Source organism: Pleurodeles waltl, chromosome 6 (assembly GCF_031143425.1).
Source record: "Pleurodeles waltl isolate 20211129_DDA chromosome 6, aPleWal1.hap1.20221129, whole genome shotgun sequence".
Lineage (NCBI taxonomy): Eukaryota > Metazoa > Chordata > Amphibia > Caudata > Salamandridae > Pleurodeles > Pleurodeles waltl.
In genome coordinates, this window is record NC_090445.1 from 1578261730 (window position 1) to 1578288209 (window position 26480).

At 43.0% G+C, this 26480-nt stretch overlaps 1 protein-coding gene across 3 annotated transcripts in view; it reads left to right on the forward strand.

The window, feature by feature from the left end:
• LOC138301163 (uncharacterized) overlaps positions 1-26480 on the forward strand; it is a 377689-nt gene that overhangs the window by 284237 nt on the left and 66972 nt on the right. For all 3 annotated transcript variants that reach the window (XM_069241353.1, XM_069241354.1, XM_069241355.1), the window contains exons 11-14: positions 1169-1399; positions 12011-12223; positions 14328-14405; positions 15603-15833. In XM_069241353.1, coding sequence (XP_069097454.1) covers positions 1169-1399; positions 12011-12223; positions 14328-14405; positions 15603-15833 — 753 coding nt within the window. The remainder of the gene's footprint in view (positions 1-1168; positions 1400-12010; positions 12224-14327; positions 14406-15602; positions 15834-26480) is intronic.

Consider the following 26480-nt stretch of genomic DNA (forward strand, 5'->3'; position numbering starts at 1 on the left):
TGTGTAGATTAGCAAACTAAAGGCCTACCTCTGGGTTTGTTTTACATCAAACCTGGAAACAAGATAAAGATTGAGATGTCAATATATACTGTAAAATGATCAAGAAATACAATTACTTGGTTTATCTTTGGTGTAATGCATCATGCTGAAGGTACCCAAGTGGTCCAGGCTGTCATGCAGGTCCTGGCAATCCAAGGTATTAGGTTAAACAATTGTGTGTCTGCACCTACTCCAACTTTACCTCACTTCCACAATAGGTAATAACACTACTGTGAAGTTGGTACATATACTCTTAACCCCCTTTCTGTGCTTATAGTGACACACTATCACTTCAGTCTTTCTACTACATCATGGCCTATAGACCTTTGTTTGTAGAAGACCAGAAATAGAATCTGTATCTGCAGTGGAACAGTTAATATCATGATTGAGCTTTTTGGGAATAGTTTTTCCTTTGCAACAAGTCACAACCATAATCACTAGTGACCCACAGGCAGAGGGGTAGAATTGCTCACTATATATTACTGAAACATATACGTTTGGCCACCACAGTTATGCCTTCATATACAGAAAGTGAATAGGCAGGCTCCAACTAATAAAAAAATGTATTTTCTGTAAGAGAAAGAATAAAATCTGCAAGCATCCCAATTAGAAGGGTGACAGAAAACACATTTACTACTATGTGTTTGCACATTTCCTGGTATAATCTCACGATTTTCCATAAAGGTTCTCTGTATGTAACTACATCTGTTTAATAAATAGTCTTTTTTCATTCTTGCCAATTTGTTTCAGGTCATGGTAGTTGAATATCTGAACAGTTCTTTAACTTTTTTAAGTCAAGATTAAATGTATCTCACTAAAATGAATGCTGTTTACATTGTTCACTAAGCCAGTTCACCAACTATAGAGTTCCTTTAAACTTCTTGGTGATAAGTGTACTCGTGATGGGGCTTAGAAGTACTCTTGTCTATCTGAGGTCAATAAAATTGAGTTAAATCTTGGTATTTGAAATAGAAGATAAATCTTGTCATTTATAGTGTTTGAATAAGAAGCATTTAAAAACCAGTTAAACATATTTAGGGGACCATAGGCTCTTTGTTCATTGCACTCCTTACCTTCACCAATGTGTGTACAAACAGAATTTTTTACCAATCCTGATTTTGTCCTGCAGGTCACTTTACTCAAGTCGTATGGAAAGACACCAAGGAGATGGGAATTGCCAAAGCTGTGGACGGAAAAGGAATGGTCATTGCAGTTGCCCAATACAACCCAGCAGGCAACATTACCAACCCTGGCTATTTTCAAAGAAACGTCCTACCCAAGGGATCAGTGGTGAATGAGCAAGAAGGAGGACGGACGTCATATCCTGTGTGTCCCAGAGAAATAACACCACCAGCCACAGGTAATCAACAGCAACTAGTTGAGGTTGCTTTTCCAATGTACATATTCTTAGGCTTCAGTGCAGTGCAGAAATATTCAGCAGGTGTTTTACTGTATTTCGAACCTTTTCAGAAACCTAGCAGCCAGGTTATGCTTTGCTTAATCATTTTTGTTAAGTGGTGGTTCCCCCATGATGGATTCTGACCATTGGGTGGAGGGGCGACAGTGAGCTCCTCCCCAAGCTCTGTTAAATTTAGAAGTATCCAATGAGTGGTCAGGATATGATCTTCTATAGTCTTCCAGAAGCATAGATACACTCGTGCTTCTGGATGAAAGGAGGTGAACAAACATGGAACAATGGATGCTACACAAGATTTTAAAGGCAATAAAGGATTTTATTGGCAGCCAGTATATGGCAGGGCCAAGAAGCTTGCATGTCCACACTGGCATGTACCCCTCATGAGTGGGGCTGGTTGATTGTGAAGCACCTAAGGCCCCAAAGTAGGTATTTGGGTAGACCCAAGTGAAGTAAAGTAGCATAGTCTAGACTACAGACAACTATTGCTGCCGCAGCCAGGCACCTATGACTGTCATTTAGGAGAATTAATCATCCTTTGTAGGTGAAAGCAAGCGTTGGATACAAAAGGTCAGATTTGAGGTGCAAAGATTTGGTCAAATTGAACACCAAGGTTGCATACTGAATTGCAAATTGTTTTGACAGAGCAGTGTCTCATCCAACCGGAGTTCTGCCTGATCACTGTCCAAAACCGGCTCAGTCTTCTCTTGCTTGACCATGTGCCAATGACTGCCCATCCACTGCCAGTCCCATTTCATGCATAGCTGGAATGCTGTATCTCCTCCCACCCTAAAAACAGACTTGGTGTAATTGATGTACATGTATAAATCAGTGCATTGGGTCAGATGAGTTTCACCAAAGATATAAATACATGTTAAAAAGATTGTGATAAGACTGACAATGGGATGCACGACATAGTCCAAATAGATTGGAGGCAGAAGAAGGTGGACAGCTTTGCTAATTGAGAGCGGTGAAACTGTCGACAGATTGAGAGAAATCTGGGCATTATCTGCCTAATCATATCTTCCTAAACTCCCAAAGAGTACTGACTCAGTGCTTTATTCTCGTTGGAAGCCCACTTGAGCAACATCCATGGTAACAGCAAATTCATTAGATGTTCTGCTACGTGATACCTCAAATACTCTTGACAGCCACCTGAACACAAGAAATAGGGTAGTGATTCCCCAAGACAGCCAAGCTGGCCTCAGTCTTTTTTCATTTAGGGATGACCTGTAGAATTTTAGATTGATTCATTACCATGCCCTAAGAGAGAAAAGTATTAATGAAACATCTCAGAAGCTTGACTCCCTGTACAACAGTGTTGACTGGAAAGTTAGAATTAGGCTTGGATACAGCATCCAGGAATGCCTGTTCTAATTGGGGGCAGAGGCAATAAACGAAAGATGAGGTAGACGAAAATCCAATGCAGTAAGTGGTGGTGGAAATTTCAATATTTGATTGATATCTTAACTGATTATGAAAAAAATTAAAGAATCACTAATTTCAAAAATCCTGTGTGTTTGTAGTTATTAATGCACATTTGGATATGAGAAAACTATGTCGTGATAGACCTTAGAGTTTCTTACACTCTATATCAGATTGTGAGGACCCACCATCCCCAGCCTGAGGCCTGAACAACACACTAGGTGATCCAGACAGGCAGGGAAACTCTTTGAGCAGCATCCAGACATAATCCTTACATCTTTAAAATCCAGATGGTTTGTGATTGCTGTAGACCATAATTATCCATAAATATATACATTGTATATCACTCCTGTGATCTTTTTTTAATGCTGATTGCTCTGCAAATTTGCTCCATTTGATAACCACCTTGGCATGTTGGGGCACTATGCAGCCCTTTTTGTTAGCATGTAGCCAGTACTCGTATGTTGCCCATTAATAGAATTGATTCCACTGGTGAATGACCTCATTGACTCCGTACATTGTGTGATGTTGCCCACTTGATTCCATAATCGAGTTTGCATTCCGTCAAACTTTGTCTAGTATTATTCTTTACAACCCACTTTTGTACTGCATTTTATTTGATTGGATCTTGGTAGAATTTGAGGCATTGCAGGTTCCCTTCTGGGTTAGTGTCAATTTGCAATATTTGGTAGCATGTTAATGTATTTTCTTGATGGTAGCTAAAGTTAACGGTTGCGTTTGATATGGCTAAATATGCCCTTTAACATGCAATGTAAACATGTAAACCTTATTGCACCTTGTCTGTGTTGAGGTAAGTTGTCCTGCATTAGTGCCACTGGTGGCCAACTTTTGCATTGGTATTACAAACAGAGGAATGAGCCATATAGAAGGAAGCAAGAAAAATCATCCTATATCCTTAACCCTTTCCGGAATTCTGCAATTGAGCTTTCATCACTGTGGATCACTCAGCAATGCTCATTTATGTAAACCTGAACAAGTCATTATATTTGTGCATTCAATAACGTCATGATATAACAAGATTCACTTTTCGTTGGAATGGGAGCAGATACAATTCTATAATTCTAGCTGCTTTTCTTTATCACTGGGACTGCTTTTAGTTCTGATCCTTGATTCTTCAGTTCTTGCATACTGCCAGTCTGTGGTTTTATAGGAGCTCTAAGCCCTCAACATATTGGCTTCTCGGCCCCTGTATTCTGTCCCTGAGAAACATATGTTTTATGTGTTTGTAGTGCACAAGCAGGCAGTGTTTGTGAATTTAAAATGAGATAATATACAGACAAATGTGCCTGCATCCTTTCTTTCATTATGCAAGTATTAGCAATAACCTGTGCAGAAGATTTCCTAACTTTTTTCAGATCCATTCTCCTGCCTCCACAATGCTGCTGTCCATGGAGGCTGCAAGTTGCAATGACCTGCAACTGCTAAGTGATCTTCAAGAGCCCCTCTGAAAGACATTGACAACCCTTACATAATTGAATGCATTCTTTGCTCTCCTAACCTGTGCTCTCCCCTTCTTTAGTCTCCCATCTTGCACTCTCTTGCATCACTCGCCTGTTCTGTGCTTTCTCATTTTGTACTTCACCTTCGTGTGATCTTACATTCTGTACAATCTCATTGTCTTTTCAAGGTTTTCCTATTATATTTTGGTAGTCTCTATCAGTTTTACCTATAGAGCCTAACATGTCAGTCATTGGCCGATCTTATTTACCAGTCCACCTGGTACTGCACCTCAACTGTACATATTTCTGGAATAACTATAATAGAAACGCAACCGAGTCTTTTTTTTTTTTTTTTAGACCTTCAATGTTGGGCAGCTCAGCCAAATAACTCAGTTAGTCGGAAAGTGAGTAAAACAATAAACAACCTGCATTTTGAACAGTATATCTAGGGTGCCACTCTGTTCCCTGGTTAGATTGCTTTTTGTTTTTGGACATGGAGAGGCCTTTGATTTGTTCTGTGCTGCTGTTTTGACTCAACCGCCTTTTCATTGGCCAGACCTTCTAAATAAAGGTTCCAAAACCACTCTAAGATAATGGGTTTCATATTAATTGGTACACCATCTCCGTGAAATTTATGCTTCCAGGTCTGAGAGGCCAGATTCATCTGAACTGGCTGATTCAACCTCAAAAGTGTTTTGGCACTGATTAACTCACTCTGCTGTTAAGAGATTGCTGATGCAGGTGAGTGCTCAAATGTAAAGCTGAACTCTTGAAGTTGAAAGGCATTGTAACAGATTGATGAATGGAGAGACCAGGGAGATGCAGAAAGCCACAAAGAGGCTTGCTGAATATGTTGTTGTAACAAACATAACATTTTATCACATGCTCATATATGAGGTAGGCAGCGGTACAGGGGGCATGTTCAAGATGCTTCAAGAAGTTACATAAGACAAATTAATTAGCTATTTCAGACTTCCAATCTATGGAATTTTCTGCTTTGGCCACCATAGCAATCTTGTGGAGGAATGTGGTATGACATGTCCTTCTTTATTCCCCGTCTTCTGTCACAGGGATTTATAATGCCTAAAGATTAAGCTTGTCCATAGAACACATTCTTCTTGCTTCCAAGTAAAGGTTTCTCACTCGTCCTCCTTCCTTTGGCATACGTAGCTAGCAAGCATACTTTCTGCCTAACAGGGATGTCCTGCTCAAGAGGGGCTTGAAAGTTCATCCCCTCACCTCATTGAATGAAGGCCATCTTTTCTTAGTGAGGTGTCCTAGCCATCTGATGGTTTTTTGCGATTTCCAGCAACTGGTCGGAAATTCACATAGTACTGAATTTTGTCCCCTTCCCTTCTCAATCATCCAGATCAGCTGATGGGGATGTCACTGGAGTCACATCTGGTTCTTGAAACCTTTTGAAGGAAGAGACATTCCTGATGATAGGTCACTTGTCTGACTGCACAGACCAGTCTCTTCTTTGACTGGGTGACTTGGAAGGGCGTGACATCAAAGGTGGATTCACATTTTCTGCATGCTAGGGCCATGTCGGTCTGGGCTAAGCCAGAGGTGACCACGTACCTCCTTTGGTCTCCTTAGTCCCACATGTTTATGTAACCTTCTTTTTCACTGAAGTGGTGGCTATGTGTCCCTTTGGTGAAACAACCTGCAGCTGAGGAATGTGCATCTGCAGCTCACACGCAGTGCAGTGCCTTCTGTAGATCTGCAGGGTAGTGTTGTTGTCTGTTTTCAGCATTTTTGGGTTCTCACATCCCAAGACTCCAGCATCCAGCGCAAGCAGCTGTGTTGAGGTTGACTTGAATGTGAGCTGTACCACATAAAATCCACCAGTTTCAAGTGGACTGTAAAATATTTACAGCTTGGATGGTTTGCTTGTAGCTTGGCACATGTAGCATGATTTCACATTTTCTTCTACATTGCTGTTCAATATCCTTACCTTACCTTTTCATCCAGTTATCAGCTGGAGAGATTTTGTGTGATCTCAATACATATTCTACTAATGATTTTTCCTCCAGTCGACAAAGAGAGTTATTCTTTGTTGCTTAAATGATTTTAGTTCTTCAATGCACATGCCCATTGGACGCTTCTTTGCACATGCCTCCATCTTCAACGATTCTTCGTTCATGGCATACAATTAGGTTCTGCAGTGTCTTAAGAGGAATCTCCCAACAAAAATGTCTACTATCAGTTGTAGCTCAATGTTCAAATCATCCTGTACTAGTGAAAGATGTGGAGTTGCCTGTGGCAGAGGATGCATGGGGATTTAATCAGCTAGATTGACTTATTTGACTAGTCTAGCTTGAAATCATACTCATTAATATACCTCATCTTTGGATTTGTGGAGGCACTTTTGGTTTGCATTTTCATTTATTATTGGTGGAGCCTGACTGTTATTATAATGCTAGGTTCTCTTTGTCCATCTGAAGAAAGACTACATTCAATTTTCATCAGTCTCTAGCTTAGATTTTTAACCGAGCTCCAACCATGTGTGCGCTGAGCCAAAATGACCCGAATTCAACTAGGCGTGTATCCACTGACAGTCCTATTCACATATCACAGGTATGCCATGGGATTTGTATTCCAAAGGCCATTATAAAAGAGGGCTTTATTGTGGGATCGAAAAGTGGGGCACTAGTGGCGGAAAAGTATTTGTATAGCGAGCAGTTGCTTTCTGCCTCTCTAAACAATCACAAGACACTTGGGGCCATATGTACGAACACTTTTTCCCATAGAAACAGAATGGGTAAAAACCTTTGCTACATCTGGACCCTGGTTCCATCACAGTGCTCAACTTTCTCAGGGTCTGATTGCATCCCTTTAAATTAAAAAAATTCTAAAAAAAAACTCAATTACGTTTTTGTCAGACTTTAAAAAAACTGTAATGACAAACACACATACAAACCCCCCTTCCCTCCCCCCTCCCCCCCGGAGGGAAAAAAACATAAAAAACAATAAAAAGTTAAGTTTGGTAAACTGCTGTCCACTAAACGTTTTAATACATTGTAAGGAACCACTATGATGGGTTTTCCTCTCTAAATTCAGGAGACTGTAATCTATCAGAGTGTCAGAGGTAGTGTATTTTGCATCCCTAATGGACTGTATTCCATCCTCCAAACATGTAATCAGGCCCTGAATCTTTTAGAACATTAGGTCCAGACAGTGGACCACAGCACCTTTGGCCTACCTTAAGGGACGTGAGGAAACAGAAAGGAACTAAGTTTGGAAGACCTTGGTAGATGACATAAGTCGGAAAGTCGAGTAACAGTGGGAATCTTCAAGCCACTCCAGAAATAAATCCACTAATGTCTCATGCTAAGTAGAGAGGGTCCGTTGACTCTGGGGCTGATAGCACAACATTGATTTTATGATAGCACAATTGCAAGGTAATCAAGTAAGACTTCTTTGCCCTTGCGAACTGGAAAAGGAACTCCTACCAAACTTTTCCAGGAAGATCACTCTTTGCTTATTAGTCTTCTCTCGTGTTTTTAGTATGAATTATTATGGAGCCATTAAAGGCTTTAAAGGTGACCACTCGTTGGATAGCCAGGTCTCCTTTACGAAAAGGCAGCCTAGTTATAAATGAGTAATGGAGAACATTATGCAATGCTATGAACTAACGTTAACAATGGTACACCTGGAGCGTAGTGCTAGGTGCAGGTTTTCAGACATACACCTGGGAATGACATGCAGTATCTTTCAATGAGTGTTATTCCCTCTGGGCAGAATACTACAAAGTATAGAATTCCACACAAGGGGCCAAATTTAACCTAGAGTAAATCTTTGACTATTTCCAGGGTGAGAAGGGATCACTCAGAGCTTAAGAATGCTCACAGGGTTGTATGATGGAACCATGCATGCAATTACCACACATGCCTTTACAACGCCGTCATTACAATGCAAACGTAATTACAATACATACATTACCAACTAATATTTTTACCATGCATGTGCCTAACATGCCATTTACCATGACAATTTTGTTGAAAAGGCATGGTTGGTAAAGGCATATATGAGAAAAATAAGAGGGAGAGCACAGGACCCCTCCTAGGTGTTATAGAAGCCCTGGGGACCACCACCTCCCTGGGGCTATGCATAAGAATATCCGGGGGTGGCTGCCCCCCACCTCTGAGGACCACCACCTCTATATAATGAAGGGGGTCCTATGGAACCCCAGCACCCCAGGGACCACCACCTCCCCGGGGCTTATTATTATTTATATAATAAATTGTTGCCCCTGGGCAACATATACATTTATTGGGGGTGGGGAGATCCTGCGTACCTCCCCTGGCCCTAGGTAACTCCACCTCCCCAGGTTTATAATTTTGAAACATGCTGGGGGCCTTGTGGGCTCCTCCCATGTGGCCCTGGGTCCACCACTTCCCTGGGACAACAAATAAAAAATAGGAGGCTTCTACGGACTCCCTTGGGCCCAGGAGACCACCACCTCCCCAGGGCTACCAATAAATAGAAGGCTGTTATTGTGTAGTTAACTATAACTTGCGCCCTCGCCATGCACTGCTAATCATAACGTATTTGATAACATCATTTATAATATCAATGTGATATTTGCAGAAAATCTTTTGATGAAAAAACTGTGCATGGTGAGGTACTACTTACCTGTACTTACCTGTAAAACTCTTACCATGCAAATGCCTTTACCATTCATGCCTTTAGAACGAAATTTGTTGTAAAAACATGCGTGGTAAAGGCCTATTTGTGGCAAAGGCATGCGTGCTCAATGCACATGCTTGGTAATGGTGTTGTGGTAACGGTCATGCGTGGTTATGACTGTGTTGTAATGGCTGTTTCCCGCCAGCAGGTTATGTGTTTGAGCTCTCTGAAACTTACATGGTAAACTACACTTTTGAAATGCCCACTTCCCACATCTTCAGTAAGATCTCTGACTGTGGATTTGTCTGCACTCGTTTCTTGCAGGCATTGTTGGAGGCACTTTGAGCTATAAAACCATGGGTGTCATTTCACCAAAATGCCAGGGGTAACGGAATTGACACCACGGACCTGGCTTTGACCTTCACTTTCACTCACAGACACATACTTACACACAAATTTACACTTACACACACAAACACTCAACTAAACACACTCTCACCCACAAGCACTCACACACCATACATATAAAAGCATTTTTACTTACCCCACTGCCATGGAAGGGCATACTCACATTTTTATTGCACTAATAGTGATAGCTAATTATTATTCACTTTTAGTGTGATAAAAATTGCCAGTGGTCGCAAAGGCAGTCCCAGGGATCGCAAAGGGCAAGACAGGGGTCGCAGTTGCAACACCGGACGACCCCTAAATAACCTCCATGTCTAAAACATATGTTTTCTATCAACAGTACCTTAATAAATCGTCCCTGCAGACCTCAGATCACTGACTTTTGAGGCCTCTTGCAAAAAATTGTGATGCAAGTGTTGAACACTGCCTGTGAAATAATGTCCTGCCAGCCACTCTCCCTTGCAGTTGCATCCAGCTTAATCACCTCAGAGTTCAGCTGCAAACGACCAGGTAGACTCCACTCTTAGAAAGGCATGCCTCAAAAGGGCACTCGTCAAAATAAAATGTTAGTAAGTAAAAAACACATATACGTTCACCCAAACCAATACAAAAATCATAAACTACCAAAAATTTCAGAGGTTTCTATGAGCATGGGAGGGTTCTTAGGTAGTTAAACCCTGAGTGATATGTAAGCAGTGTAGATCAGTCTGTTCCAGAATGTCCCCCGACATTGAGAAACTGCCCTGAATAACAGCTGGTCAGATTTCCAAGCACTAGAAAGACTGGCTTATCCAGCCAAAAAATGGCTTTGTCTGTTCTCCTTTTATAACTTTTTTTTTTCCTCTACTTGTTATGGAATTCTCGGATTTATGAAGTGTGTTTGAGTTCTGAAATTAATTGTAATGAGTTTAATTTATGAAATCGTGCTGAACTGAGTGGCCTAGAAAGCATTTCAACTTTGTTTGTGATTTTGTCAGTTTAAATGTTAAAAAGGCTAATCATTTTAATTAATTACACACATGCTCATAAAGGCCTTTTTATTGACCAGGTGCAGTGAAGTGAATGTTCACGATGGTTTTTCACCCTGTCGAAGCCAGAAGATTCCACTTGTTGATGCTTTCCCTTTAAATTAAGAATAAAACTTTGCAATGTGGAACCTTCTGTTTGTCGGGTGATCATTACCTCCGCGAACCGCCTGTCATCATCTTGATGCAGCCTGGATGTTCTGCAGTTAATTGTCTGTGTGCAATACGATTTTAGGTTGTTTGGTGCCAGCTTCAAAAGAGCTCAGCAGTGCCAGCTTCTCATATGCCCACCAGTGCTACCTTCTACATCTAGTCCAAACTCATAATGCCGTCAGTGCCAGATCCTCAGTCAAACTGCCCATCAAAGTTGCCCATAATTGCCAGCTTCTCACAGTGCCACCATCGAAAGCTCCCTACACGACCCACTAGCACAAACTACTCACAGTTTTGACCAGTGTCCGTTCCCCAGGCTGCCCACTATTGCCAGTTATTGACACTGCCACCAATACACAACTTCTCACATTGCCCACCAGTGTCTCCTTTCATAAGTAGCCACCTGTGTTGCCCCTTCAAATTGTCCATCAGTTCTCACACTGACAAGCACTGCCAACAACTCACTCACTACGCAAATATTTCCCCCACACACCGCCCACCAGTGCCAACTACTCATAATGCCTTTGTGTGTCAGCTGCACATGCAGTGGTCAACAGTCCAAGCTTTTCACACTGCCTCCTCATTGTCAGCTGTCCCTTTTAGCTGGCTTCACAAACTGCTTTTCTGTACATCAAACCTTCACTTGTATCTGATAGGGGAATCTAGAAACCATGACCTATCAGTTGTTGGCCCCTCTACAGAGGTGGCATGCCGTGTTCCAATTGTGAGGTTTCCTCTATGTCTGTTCTCACTTTCCAATCCAGATAAAACTTTATTCGTAGTCCCTTCTGGTCATTCTTTCACTCTTTCATTTTCCACCACTAACATCTTCTAGGAGTCACCCTTCCCCCCATTCCCCTACCGCTGGCTCTATTCTTCCACCTAGGCCTTTCCTCTCATTCATTAATAACTGTTGCTGTCCTCTTCCTCTCTCCATACTCTTCCCTCATTTGCAGCACACATTCTTGAACCCTCCTCTGTCTTGCTTGCAACAGACACCGACTGGTCTATGATCCAAGGGTTGTGGGTAAGTGTAATATGCATCACAACTCTCTGGGGCATTCAACAGAGCCTCTGGCACATGTGCCTGTTTAGGTGTGAGTCTTGGGAGGGCAATATGCAGTAAAAACATTAATTCGATTCAAGAAGCCTTCTTGTAGAGTCCGACCTTGTTTTACTCACATTTTGACTTATATAAATAATCACTTGCTGACTAAATATTTTGAGAGCCAGGTCAGTGTAGTTTAATGGAAAGGTGGAGTTGGGCCAGCTTTTCATTCATAAGTTTTACAAGTTTGCAGTTGATGCTTAGAAGACTCTGATGTCCGTGGGCCACATTCAAGACATTGCTTGTATAGTATAACATTTGACTACCCAAGAGTTTTTCTCATCATTTACGTATCAGTTGCTAAAGCCCTTATGACATATCAGTGCTTATGGTTTTTGTTTTCCAGGTTATGATGATTTTGTGTCTGATTTCCTGAATGCCACCAATGCCTATCGACTACGGCATGGGGCAAAGCCACTGAAGTTAAGTCCAAGCATTAGCCAAGATGCTCAGAAATGGGCTGAGCATCTGCTTGCCTTGAAGACTCTGAAACACAGTGACACTGCTTATGGCGAGAACGTCTGGGCCAAAACTGGGGGACCATCAACCACACTCAACGGTGAGTGATTGCAAGGTTTACCATGATTTAGCCTAGAGGTCTACACCCATGTTCCACTGGAAGGACTGACTATATGGTAAATGTGCACAACTAAATGAGTTCACACAGTATCATGCTTGAGGTTCATCCTGACTTAAAAGCAAACTCATCAATTTCTTTTATATAGTTTGCATGCCATAGGTTGCTGGATTTTCATGATATATCACAAAAGGTGAAATTATGTAGAAGGCTTGGGTGTAGACAGTGCAAGGTTTGAGGGCACGTGTAAGGGTGTACTCGGGAGAGGCATGGTTGTTAACATTTGAAAAGCTGGAAGTTGAAGGTCCTGAGGTGCTTTTTGGACAGAGCCATGTTGGATGTGCCTTTCAGATCGTATAGAAAGAGTAGGAAACCCTAGTTACCAAGGATAGTACCTTAATGTTGTCCCTTTCTTCTATGAAATTCCAGATAGTTTTCCTACCATCTGAGATGGTCAGGACTTGCTTTCTAATGACCACAATAGGATTGGTTTGGCGAGTCCTCCAACTCAGCAATAGGGATATTGTTATTGTATAAGTTATCTAACTATCGTGGCATCACTGTCTCTTCACAGGTGGCAGTGACTCTTCTTTCAGGGGCAATACTGAAGTGGCTACTACCATGCTTGGGTAGTTCGATTTTACTATCCTGTACAGATTTAACCCCTTCAGCACGTGATGTACTTTATAATTACCATTCTGCAGCATTCTGTGCAGCATTACCCTGCAGAGATTGGTTTAGCAAATGAGACCTTGGATTCTGACATAACTTCTTAAAGAAAAGACAGTTTACAATCTGTTAATTTAGGCTAGTGGCATACAAATCACCCCGTCAAAACTCTTTCCCTTAATGACAGACATCAACAAACCCTTAGAAATGAATAATTATGGTGCTGGAGATATTTTGGTTGACAAACTCTCATAATTTTCTTCCACTTACTGGACAGACGTATGAAATCTAGAAAAACAATCCATGTGTCTGGTAGGGCCACCTAGTGGAATCTTGGAGTGGGGCTTCACTCCATAAATATTCACATAGGGGGTGCACCCAGGGTCTGGAATGACTCTGCAAGCATACCAGTCTAATGGTCTGAAGTTGCCATGGCAGAAGGCTATAGCTAACTCTATTGGCCAACCTCATGGTGTGCACCCGATAAATATGCTGTATTGGGGAATCCCTCAGATACTCCCATGGCTAAGGAGCGTGTACACTCTCAAAGGCTAATACATACAATTACTCAAGTACTGAGGGTACCTGACACTCATCCCCTGCTGCGGGGAATGCCAGAGTACCCTCTACAACCCACTACTCATACATGATAGCCCATGTGTGAGCCTCTGTTCTAAGGGGTACAGGGCAGAACAGAAGGGGACTTCTACCCCCACTCTTGTAGTAATGTTGCCGGTTTCTTACATGGCAGAACTCAAATACCCAAGTATGTGGAAACGAAATGTCACTTTGTGGGAATTGGCACACTTTTCAGTCCCACCCACTTCTAAATCACATGCAAAGTTAGGAAAGGAGGCATAAGTTTGGTGGAGGAGTGTGCACCCTTTATTCCTACAACTTACAAATGGTGACAATAGTGCACAGATTGAAACATCCACCGGTTGAAGCACGGGACAAAGTGGTTGATTCCCCTTATTTTGATGAAAACCAAAGCAATCCCACTTCATTTTAACATCCTTCAAGGGAAGGGTTTCCTACATAAGTCCAGGTACTTTGTTAACCATTTTTTAAGCAGGACTTATTTTGAAGCAGAATCTCAAAATGATGTTTGTTGATTCAGGAGAGAGTATGGCCTTCAATTGGGAGTTAAGGTTCACAAAAATGATAAGTTATCAACTAATGAATTAACAAAGGGTGGAAGCAAACTATGATCTTGGTATCATTATCTTATCTTTGAGTGGTAATTTTAGCTTAAAGCCTTGAGCCAACATTGATTCACAGCATTTGCAAGTTTGATGTTCCTCGCTACGTCTGAAATCTTCATTGGATTGCAGTCAACAAAGTCTTCACATAACCAATATAGACATTTTTCAAACCATTTATGAAAGCGTGCTTTATTTCTCCGGGCCCCTTTCAGGTCAAGAAGTGGCAGATGCCTGGTACAAGGAAGAAAAGAACTATGACTTCTCTGAAGGTGGACACCAACCAGATACAGGTAAGCTCAGCCACCATGCTTGCCGTGGAAAAACCTTCAGTATGGCGTGATTTCTAAAGACTGAAACAGCTTCTCCCACAGTGCAAGCAATACTGTCAACATTAAAAAAAACAAGGTATGATTCTGCACTCATTGAGATCCAAAACGGAAGGCCAGATTTAGGGCCTGATTACAACTTTGGAGGACGGTGTTAAACCGTCCCAAAAGTGGCGGATATACCACCTACCGTATTACGAGTTCCATAGGATATAATGGACTCGTAATACGGTAGGTGGTATATGCACCACTTTTGGGACGGTTTAACACCGTCCTCCAAAGTTGTAATCAGGCCCTTAGTGTTTGGCGGAGAGGTTACTCTGTCACTAATGTAACAGACATCTCATCCACACTATTACAAGTTCCATAGACAATAATGGAATTGTAATACAGCAGATAAGATATCCGTCATGCTTGTGATGGAGCGATTACCCCTCCACCAAACTCTAAATCAGGCCCTGAATCACCCCAGTGGGACATATGTCAAAACCATGCATCTGGAAGATGGCATCCCACAATAGAAACTCATTCTTCCTAGCACTAGTGACCTGCAATTGGACAAAATGCATCTCTTTTTCCTCTCTTGTGGTGTGTGTGTGTATATGTACATATACACACACACACACACACACACACACACATATTTTACATCATGTTCTTTATGTATCTCTATTTTTCAGGTGACCGATAGTTCTTAATAATAATTTTAAATGTATTCAGATTGCAAATTAAAATTGTATGATACAAATATGACCAACCGGAAGAGCTCTTTATCTTCTCGATGATTTGTTCAACATTACTTGATTTCACTCAATTTTAGTTTACAATATATCTTTTAATTCATAGGAAATACTATTTACCCGACTCTAGACTTCATTAAAGGTGATCTTATTTATTTGACGAGATACTACATACCTGTGTAAGTACTGATACATAAAGGTGCCATATTTACTGGCTGTAGTATTTTCCCTATTTTGAACTACACACATCTAAATGGGGGACAACTTGAAAATACAGCATGTTTCTCCTCTCTTCCGAGCTGCAAAATTCTGTTGAATTTGTTGAATGTCACCACTGAATATAAAATCGCTCTCCTTTCATATACTGTGCTTCTTCTTTTTATCTCTATTTAGTGATTAATGTCTTGTATTGGCTTTGAAGGTCATTTTACGCAGATGGTTTGGCGTAGCTCCAAGGAGGTTGGAGTAGGAATGGCAAGTAGTGGAAAAGGAATGTTCATTGTGGTAGCACAGTATAACCCTACCGGCAACATCACCAATCCAGGCTACTACCAACGTAATGTCATGCCTGCAGGGACAAAGATCAGTGATGATGATGAGGAAGACGTTCCTGGAAAGTTAACTATGATGAATGCATCTTCTGCTGTACCAGGTACATTAACATTATTTATTTGAATGGATTGGAGTTCAAATGGAATGATGATTGTGTAGTGTCAGAGAGCTAGATTTCTGCAAACAGAATCCTTCTTTCTCTATGATTAGAGCTTTGTATGTGCAGTATTGTGATACTCATATTAATATAAAACCATCAATTGATGAATGCTTCTAACAGAAGATTCATCAACTTTAGAATGTTTTGAGGTGCGAGACTGGCTCTGAAGACTCCTCTGCAGTTTTCCCCGTACGCCATTCGGTGGTGCCATATACCTCTGCAGTGACTTCATATTGCTCATGTAGTGATGGAGAGAAGCATCATACCCCCTGTGCACTGACACCAGTTCCTTTCTGTCTGCACTTTTGGATGCAGATCCGAAGTTCCACTCCCATATTTTTCAGTCTTCATACATATCTAAAGTTTTTGCACTTCGACGGTGTACTTAGAAAAATGGCCCCTCCAAAGACAACAGGTTTCAAACCGTGCCAAGACTGCAGCAAGCAAATGCTGGTCATGGACCACATGGTATGGGTTTCTGGTGCTTGGGCTCTATCCACAAGTCTTAGGTTGGGTGATAAATGCACCCCTGTGTACTTGAATGTGATGCAGGAATGGTAGGTGGAGCTTTAAGTTGCTGAAAATAAGAAGAGGTCACAGTTGAAACACAAGTCCTACTCCTGATCTAAGTAATGGTGTCCTGAGCAGTAGAACTTTCAAAGCCATTCCTGCAAGAAGCCCTGTTCACATTTGAGGTCCTCTGATAAATCGAAGACATGCATTTGTGAAAAAAAGCTAAGTGGGACTCAACCCCATCCCAGCACTCAGTCTCTCAAGAAGGCACACCATTGTCGAGCTAAAGATTTTCCTTCTCCTGTGTCATCTGATTCCAACTTGGCTCCACAACAGGAACAGGTATTGCCCTGATTCGCCAGGCTGTGGCCAAATCCATAGCAAATAGCGGCTTTCAAAGAAATATCTGCAAATTAATCAAGTGCTTCTGTCTCCCTCTTGCATGCCTTTAGGCCTCATGGACTTCTGCCAACAGGCCCATACCAACACCTGTCCAGACTTTCATATCTGCATCTAGGTACATGCAAGTCCCATTTATGCCGACGCCTGCTATGCTTTTGCAGGCACTAGTCCCAGGTTGATTCAGATGCTTGCTTTCACCCTGAGACAACCTCATCTCATGCCAGGGCTATGCCATGCTATGAAATAAAGGTGCAATTAGTCATTATGCTACCAGATCCACCCCTTGGTCGTTGCTGTGGTACCAGTACTATTGCATGCTAGAAGCTCTCTCTCAATCCGATTTTGCTGCAGTTCAGGACATCCCCAATAGGCCTCAAAATACTGATTACTATGAAAAGACAGTATATTTACTGCCTTCTCACTACACAGATGATGGCTCTAACTTAGACTAACGAACTGCCAGTAGTTTAGACACATCCCTTGAGATGGAGGTAGGCTCACCACCGTGGCCACCAATGGAAGAAAGTGCCTCTATCACAGTAGCGGTACAAATGGCAGCTGAAGTCCTAGACCTACAGTTTCCTACTATTGAAACCAAAGCAAGTTTATTAACTGAAATTGTCCAGCCATGGTCAGCTGCATCTGTACCTTTATTTCTGTTCAATGAGGCCTTTACTGATATTTCAATGGTGCCTTGGGGTAGGTCACATTTGGGCACTCAAGTCAGTCGACCTGTAGTTAAGCGATATAGTTGAGTCACTGGTGACTGAATTTTCTGAATCGTCCTTCACCCTAGATCTGGGTAGTTAAGTCATCAACATGTAAAGTTACTGTGTATGCTTTTCCAACCAATCCTCTAGATAAAGAGTTGAAACCTAGTGATGCTTTTGGAAATAAATGTTTTCCTCTGACAGTTTTGCACTCCGATCTGAAAACATAATATGCCTTTTGGACAAGTACACTCTTGGTTTTATGGGACAGAGACAAGCAAGATCTTGCTGTCTGTCCTGGGGGACCTCTGGACCCCATGGACCCAAACAATACACAATGGTCACTGTGAGTATTTCCTGCATGCCAGCTTGGATACCACAGACTGTGTAGGCAGAGCTATTGGCACTATTGTTGTGCTTAGAAAGACACACCTGCATGAGATCAACTGGGTTTTGATGGGACATTTAAGCGTCCCTTGTGGACATATAGTTTGATGGGCCCAGATTGTTTGGAGAGAAGGCTGACTCAGCAATCAAATGATTTGAGGACAGCCATGCCACAGCACTATATTTGGGGGCTCTTGTCTCCAGTTAAACAATTTCACCATCAGCACAGAAAGTTTAGGGGCCATTTCATGGTACACACTGACAGCCAACACCAGTCATCCCAAACTGTAGCACGGCAGCAGACCCAGCACATTTGGACAGAAGATGTAGAGGTGACCTAGGAAGTTTGCAGCAGCAGCAATCCCTTAACTTCTCCTCCCATGCTTCAGTGGCTTTCAAACGATTTTAGTTTTCTATCACAGGTACATACACACTTGGTAGGACGCACAATATCACATTTCTTTCATGTCTGTAAATGAGTCTTGCAAATCATTCAAAGCAGCTATCCCCTGCCTTTTATTTCCTTCCTGACCCATCTTCCCCATACTCAGGACTGATTTTCAGAGATTCACTCCAGAATTTGAATGCAAGAAGTCACCCTTTTCCTGGCCAAAGAAGTGTCATTAAGTGGGTGCCAGATTCTGAGAGATGAAAAAGGTTCTACTCATGCTACTTCCTCGTACCAAATAATGAAGGAGTTTGTAGGCCTATACTGAGCTTCCAGCAATTGAATGCCTATCTGAGGAAAGGAAAGTTACAAATGCTCACTGTGTCTCTTGGCCTAGGTGACTGTATGGTGTCCCTGGACTTTCTGGACACCTAGGGGGTTATTACAACTTTGGAGGAGGTGTTAATACGTCCCAAAAGTGACGGTAAAGTGACGGAAATACCACCAGCCGTATTACGATTTCCATAGGATATAATGGACTCGTAATACATCTGGTGGTATATCCGTCACTTTACCGTCACTTTTGGGACGGATTAACACCTCCTCCAAAGTTGTAATAACCCCCCTAATGTTATATACTAGTCCTGCATGTAAGACTTAGCTTTGGGCGATCTTTAGGACCCTGCAATCCTTCCTTCCATCAATCAAGTGGAGGCTGGTGCTGGTCCTCATATACAACACACCTGCTATATGTAACTGTAGCAAACAGGACAGAGTTGAATCCTGGATCCTGTGCCAACAAGCCCTTTGACTCTGATGATGACTGGACTATCAGAATCATCTTCCTTGCTCTCAGGCATCTGACAGAGTCCTTGAATGCTATAGTAGACTGAGCTGAGAGGAAGTTGGGTGGTGGACCATCCCAAGGTGGTGCAGGGCATCTTTGGTCACTGGTGTGCCCCCTTGCTAGATTAGTTTGCCACCTTTGAGAGCACGCAGTATCAAATATTTTGTGGCAAATATTTTGTGCCACTGACTAGGAGACACTTTCTGTCTGTGTTGAGACAAAGGGTTCCTGTATACATTTTCACCTCTATCTCTCCTGCCTTGACTTTTGAGGAAAATCAGGACTGCCACGTCTCAAGTTATCTTGATTGGCAATACTGGGAAAGGAATTTATACTACCCGGAGCTCCTCAGCATTTGCCCCTCTAATCTGGCTACCACTCCAGGAGGACCTACTATCTCAGCAACATGCGAGTAAAAAGCATAAGCAGGACTGACGTAAAGCACCAAATGTCCTGTAGAAACCAAATATGTCCAATTAAATTTCCAGGTCTTATGTAGATAGAGTAAAATCACTTCAGAGTCTTCACAACCTATAACTCCATGCATTGAGATGGAGTTGCTGTAGTTACATGTGTATGACTTACCAGCAGAGGTGTTAAATGTCGTTCTTGCAGCCAGACACCCTTTGAAAAGTCCATCTATAGGGGGACACTGAGAGAAATGTATTGCCTTGTGTGGTGCTTGACATGCCAACCCTTTGCAGGGCAAACTTTCAGTTATGTTCCTCTTTGTTATTTCATTAGCCCAGCCAAGGGTAAGCATTTTATATTGACTCTTTCAGCCTTTCTGTGCTTACCTGGCCAAGCCTCTCTATTTGGTTTTGATGTGTGTTATCAAAGGTTTGACTCATCTTTCTCCGGTAGTCTTTCATCAGGCCACAACTGAACTTAAATTTTGTTCTGATGTTTCTAATTTGCACACCCTTTGGGTTGATGCTCACTCAGCTATTCATTGCTACTGCTGATGCTCAAAACTGTTTTTTTTATTGCCATCATGTTAGTCTGCCATGCAAGTGAGCTGAAGGTACACTCGGTGCAACCTCACTACACCATGGGCCCAGCTTTTTAAATGAGACAACTTGAGAACTGTGATTTCGACCTGAGATGCTTCTTGACGCTCTTTCACCGGGATTAACTCCCCATCCCTCAGTATCTGCCCCCAAAACTGCAGCTCTGTCTTATTAAGAGTGATATCCAGTTTAAAAATTTGCGGGTACCTGCAAAGTTCCAAACTGGGGCATATCTGCTATATCTGCATATCTGCTATAGTATGGCACCTTTATCACTTTCCTTGTTTGTGACCAGGCATAAGCCATTGATTACACCTTCACCCCTACTTTTATCACATCTCCAAACTTGTACAGGAAGTGAGATTCTCCACTTCTCTCATCCTTCAGCATAGCTTAAAATGGGCTCCCCCATGGCACCGTTTCCCTAAGCAGACATCTACAATTCTTCAGCTGGAAGTTCCAGGCATACACCTGGAAATATGGCAGTGCAACCTCTCCCTTTTCCCGCCTTCTTTGGAGCTTCCTCCAGGAAATACATAGGCCTTTGGACACCCAAATAAACACATTTATAATATCCTGCAATGTCCCCAACCATTTTTTTTTTAGGAATAAAGTAATAGAAAAGAAAGGCAAATTTAGCAAAAAGGACATCTGTTTCACGTTTGCCCAGCCAAATTTGGTCAAAGGTAAATGAGACCAACTCGACAAAAGGCACTGCATCTCCTTCATCATGCTTTTAAAGTTCAGTTCCGCCAATCTTGCTATATTCTGTGTGATTCTAATCCCAAGATATTTCAACACGCTCTTAGCATCTTTATGTCCCCCAGCTATAGCCCAAACCATAATCTCGGTCTTTATGGAGTTCACGGCATATACCGATACCTAGCCAAAGTCCCTTACTGTTTGCTCAACTCCTGGTAACCTGGATTGTAAATCTGCTGTATATATAATCAGTTTATCCGCATACAGCAAGATCTTTTTTTTCCAAGCATTCAACTTAAAAGGTATTAGTTTCCGTTGTCCCCTCAGCTTCCTTGCCAGTGGTTCAATATAAAAATTAAAAAGCAGTGGGGAGAAGGTGCACTCCTGCCTAGTCCCTCTCATGATTTTAAATTCAGATATTAATCTGCCATTTATAAGAACCTGGGTCTAGGGAAAAAAATAAATCTGCTGGATCACATTCCAGAAGTTCTCACCTATGTTGTTAAGTTCTAGCACTAACTATGTTCAAGCAGGCTGAGTTTACCCTGTGGAATGCCTTGGTGGCATCAAGCATAAAACCCCCAGAGGGGATCTGACCACAGAAGCCAGGTCAGTCGCACATATCAACTCATGAGTTAGCTCATGGAGATAGCTACCCCTCTTGAAGGCCTTCTGGTCTTCATGCACCAAAGTTCCTGCTACCTGGCCTACCCTCCTAGCTAGGCTGTTGGTGAAGAGCGTGTAGACTAAGTTCAGGGGAGATATGGGTGTGTGTGATTAACATAACGTGGGACACTTCCCTGGATTCAGGATTAAAGACTCCAGCCCAGTCCCAAGACATTGGGAGTGATGCCCCGTTTACTAATATCTCATGGCACAGCCTAGTCATAAAGGGAATTATTGTCTCACCTAAAGCCTTACAAAGATTGTTAGGAAGGCCGTTTGGGCCAGCTGTCTTTCCCCTCTTGCCTAAATTGACCACCTGTCTAACCTCTTGTTGCCCTACCTCTTGGTCTAAATGTTCCTTCTGTTCTTCCAACAATTTATTAAGCACATCGTCCCACAGACACTCCCCTACCTCCTGCTCTTAAACTTGCAAGTCTTCTGTGTATAAATCTGTAAAGAATTTGAGAAACGGCTTCTAGATATCTTGGGCATTGGAGGAATTAGCCCTTTTGCCTCCTCCCTTATTACCTGTACTACATTTCTAGCTTGGTCCATTATAATTTTCGAAGTTAACAGCTTCCCAGTGCCTTTCTCTTACTCAAAAGGAGCTAGCTTATATGCCTCTCATCTTGCCTTACATTGTGCTTCCAATATAGCTGCTAGTTTCTCTTTCTTCACCAACACCTCTTTCTATCGTGTCTCTTTATCCCCCGTTGGATGTTGGTCTAGGGCCTGGTTCTCAAGTTGACATAGTTCCTTTTTTAAGCTCTTGACCTCCCCCTTGTGCCCCCTATGTTTTGGGGCTGCAATCCCAATTAACATCTCCCTCATATATGCTTTAAAGGTCTCCCATACTATGCAAAGAGGTGCTGAACTAAGATTTAAACTTAGGAACTCATCCGTTGCTTTTTTTGGGTCCTTAATAACCTCCTGATCTAATAGCAGGGACCCGTCGAGAGTCTATCTCTTTGGTTCTTGCCTGGTGGGTAGTTTTATTTCTAAAGTGACTATTGCATGGTCAGAGAGATGGGCAGTTATGCGCTTACCCTCATAATGTCCTCACATATGCAATGACTTACTGATATAAAATCTTATACTGGAGGAATGACCATATGTAGGAAGTTGGCTCTGTATGCACTATTTCAAAGTAAGGAATAGTATGCACAGAGTCCAAGGGTTCCCCTTAGAGGTAAGATAGTGGCAAAAAGAGATAATACTAATGCTCTATTTTGTGGTAGTGTGGTCGAGCAGTAGGCTTATCCAAGGAGTAGTGTTAAGCATTTGTTGTACATACACATAGACAATAAATGAGGTACACACACTCAGAGACAAATCCAGCCAATAGGTTTTTATATATAAAAATATCTTTTCTTAGTTTATTTTAAGAACCACAGGTTCAAATTCTACATGTAATATCTCATTCGAAAGGTATTGCAGGTAAGTACTTTAGGAACTTCAAATCATCAAAATTGCATGTATACTTTTCAAGTTATTGACAAATAGCTGTTTTAAAAGTGGACACTTAGTGCAATTTTCACAGTTCCTGGGGGAGGTAAGTTTTTGTTAATTTTACCAGGTAAGTAAGACACTTACAGGGTTCAGTTCTTGGTCCAAGGTAGCCCACCGTTGGGGGTTCAGAGCAACCCCAAAGTCACCACACCAGCAGCTCAGGGCCGGTCAGGTGCAGAGTTCAAAGTGGTGCCCAAAACACATAGGCTAGAATGGAGAGAAGGGGGTGCCCCGGTTCCGGTCTGCTTGCAGGTAAGTACCCGCGTCTTCGGAGGGCAGACCAGAGGGGTTTTGTAGGGCACCGGGGGGGACACAAGCCCACACAGATATTTCACCCTCAGCGGCGCAGGGGCGGCCGGGTGCAGTGTAGAAACAGGCGTCGGGTTCGCAATGTTAGTCTATGAGAGATCTCGGGATCTCTTCAGCGCTGCAGGCAGGCAAGGGGGGGGTTCCTCGGGGAAACCTCCACTTGGGCAAGGGAGAGGGACTCCTGGGGGTCACTTCTCCAGTGAAAGTCCGGTCCTTCAGGTCCTGGGGGCTGCGGGTGCAGGGTCTCTCCCAGGCGTCGGGACTTTGGATTCAAAGAGTCGCGGTCAGGGGAAGCCTCGGGATTCCCTCTGCAGGCGGCGCTGTGGGGGCTCAGGGGGGACAGGTTTTGGTACTCACAGTATCAGAGTAGTCCTGGGGTCCCTCCTGAGGTGTTGGATCTCCACCAGCCGAGTCGGGGTCGCCGGGTGCAGTGTTGCAAGTCTCACGCTTCTTGCGGGGAGCTTGCAGGGTTCTTTCAAGGCTGCTGGAAACAAAGTTGCAGCCTTTCTTGGAGCAGGTCCGCTGTCCTCGGGAGTTTCTTGTCTTTTCGAAGCAGGGGCAGTCCTCAGAGGATGTCGAGGTCGCTGGTCCCTTTGGAAGGCGTCGCTGGAGCAGGATCTTTGGAAGGCAGGAGACAGGCCGGTGAGTTTCTGGAGCCAAGGCAGTAGTCGTCTTCTGGTCTTCCTCTGCAGGGGTTTTCAGCTAGGCAGTCCTTCTTCTTGTAGTTGCAGGAATCTAATTTTCTAGGGTTCAGGGTAGCCCTTAAATACTAAATTTAAGGGCGTGTTTAGGTCTGGGGGGTTAGTAGCCATTGGCTACTAGCCCTGAGGGTGGGTACACCCTCTTTGTGCCTCCTCCCAAGGGGAGGGGGTCACAATCCTAACCCTATTGGGGGAATCCTCCATCTGCAAGATGGAGGATTTCTAAAAGTCAGAGTCACCTCAGCTCAGGACACCTTAGGGGCTGTCCTGACTGGCCAGTGACTCCTCCTTGTTGCTTTCTTTGTTCCCTCCAGCCTTGCCGCCAAAAGTGGGGGCCGTGGCCGGAGGGGGCGGGCAACTCCACTAAGCTGGAGTGCCCTGCTGGGCTGTGACAAAGGGGTGAGCCTTTGAGGCTCACCGCCAGGTGTCACAGCTCCTGCCTGGGGGAGGTGTTAGCATCTCCACCCAGTGCAGGCTTTGTTACTGGCCTCAGAGTGACAAAGGCACTCTCCCCATGGGGCCAGCAACATGTCTCTGGTGTGGCAGGCTGCTGGAACTAGTCAGCCTACACAGACAGTCGGTTAAGTTTCAGGGGGCACCTCTAAGGTGCCCTCTGTGGTGTATTTTACAATAAAATGTACACTGGCATCAGTGTGCATTTATTGTGCTGAGAAGTTTGATACCAAACTTCCCAGTTTTCAGTGTAGCCATTATGGTGCTGTGGAGTTCGTGTTTGACAAACTCCCAGACCATATACTCTTATGGCTACCTTGCACTTACAATGTCTAAGGTTTTGTTTAGACACTGTAGGGGTACCATGCTCATGCACTGGTACCCTCACCTATGGTATAGTGCACCCTGCCTTAGGGCTGTAAGGCCTGCTAGAGGGGTGTCTTACCTATACTGCATAGGCAGTGAGAGGCTGGCATGGCACCCTGAGGGGAGTGCCATGTCGACTTACTCATTTTGTTCTCACTAGCACCCACAGGCTTGTAAGCATTGTGTCTGTGCTGAGTGAGGGGTCTCTAGGGTGGCATAAGACATGCTGCAGCCCTTAGAGACCTTCCTTGGCATCAGGGCCCTTGGTACTAGAAGTACCAGTTACAAGGGACTTATCTGAATGCCAGGGTGTGCCAATTGTGGATACAATGGTACATTTTAGGTGAAGGAACACTGGTGCTGGGGCCTGGTTAGCAGGGTCCCAGCACTCTTCTCAGTCAAGTCAGCATCAGTATCAGGCAAAAAGTGGGGGGTAACTGCAACAGGGAGCCATTTCTTTACACCATATTTCTTATCATAGAAAGTATAGCCTCTGTCCTTTCCAGATCCTATCCTCCATAAGTCACACAAACCTAATCGTCTTATCATATTTCTTAGGTATGCCTGCATGTTAGAATGTGTGTTAGCTTTACTACTAACCAACTTAAATAAGGAGTAGTCCATGACTATGTTGAAATCCCCTGCTATAATGACTGAAGCAGAAAAAGACAGTAGATTCTGAAAAACCACATTAAGGGACTCAATTTCTTCCACATTATGCCCGTAGTATCCCACCAGACTATATTTTTTACCATACAACTGCAAGCTGATGATAACCCATCTACCCGATTCGTCTACTTTGGCTTCTACTATGGTTGCATCCAATTGTTGTTTAACTGGAATAGCCATCTCTTTCATGGTACAGCTCTGGTCCGTGCATACCACTTATACTTTAGTTTGCTTACCAACAGCTCATGGCATTCTATCCTTCTGAGGTGAGTCTCTTGTAAGATTATAGTTAGACACGCTGAGTCCTTAAGATATTATAACAGTCTTTCCCTGCTCCTAACTGTCCTAAGCCTATTAATATTCCATGAAAGGATTTGGACTATCCCTACCATCCTCTCAGTATTGGGGACTGCACATGGCTGTCCTTCCGTAGACCAGCCTGCATCTTTAAAAAGGTTAATGAAGAGATTTCCGAGGAAACGTTTCTCATGTTTTTTTGTCTTTTTCCTCTTATGCTCACTCCCTGATGTGCACCTCCACCTTGTGTTCCCCATGCCCCCCCATACCTCCCACCCCTCTGCAGAGAACCCTCCCCTGCTTCCTCATGGCATATGCAAGCCCCTTGAGTGCTTGTTAAAAGGGATTCAAAAATTAAAAGAAAAACATCCTAAGGATATGCTGAGAGCGAAACAAAAACAAACAGAAAGATGAACAAAAGAGGGATATCAGGCAGGCATTCCTGCTAGCCAATTCTTTCTACTCTAGTTTTCCTGGGACATGTTTTCCCCCTTATCCTTATTATCAGATCGTCTGCCTCATTGCAGTCCCTCAAATTGTGCATCTTATTGTTATACATCACTTTTGAGGTGGCAAGGAATGCATCGATGCATTTCTCCAGCTCCCATTGTTTATTCAAAGAGGATCGTGAAAAATCTGACTTGATCTCAAAGCTAAG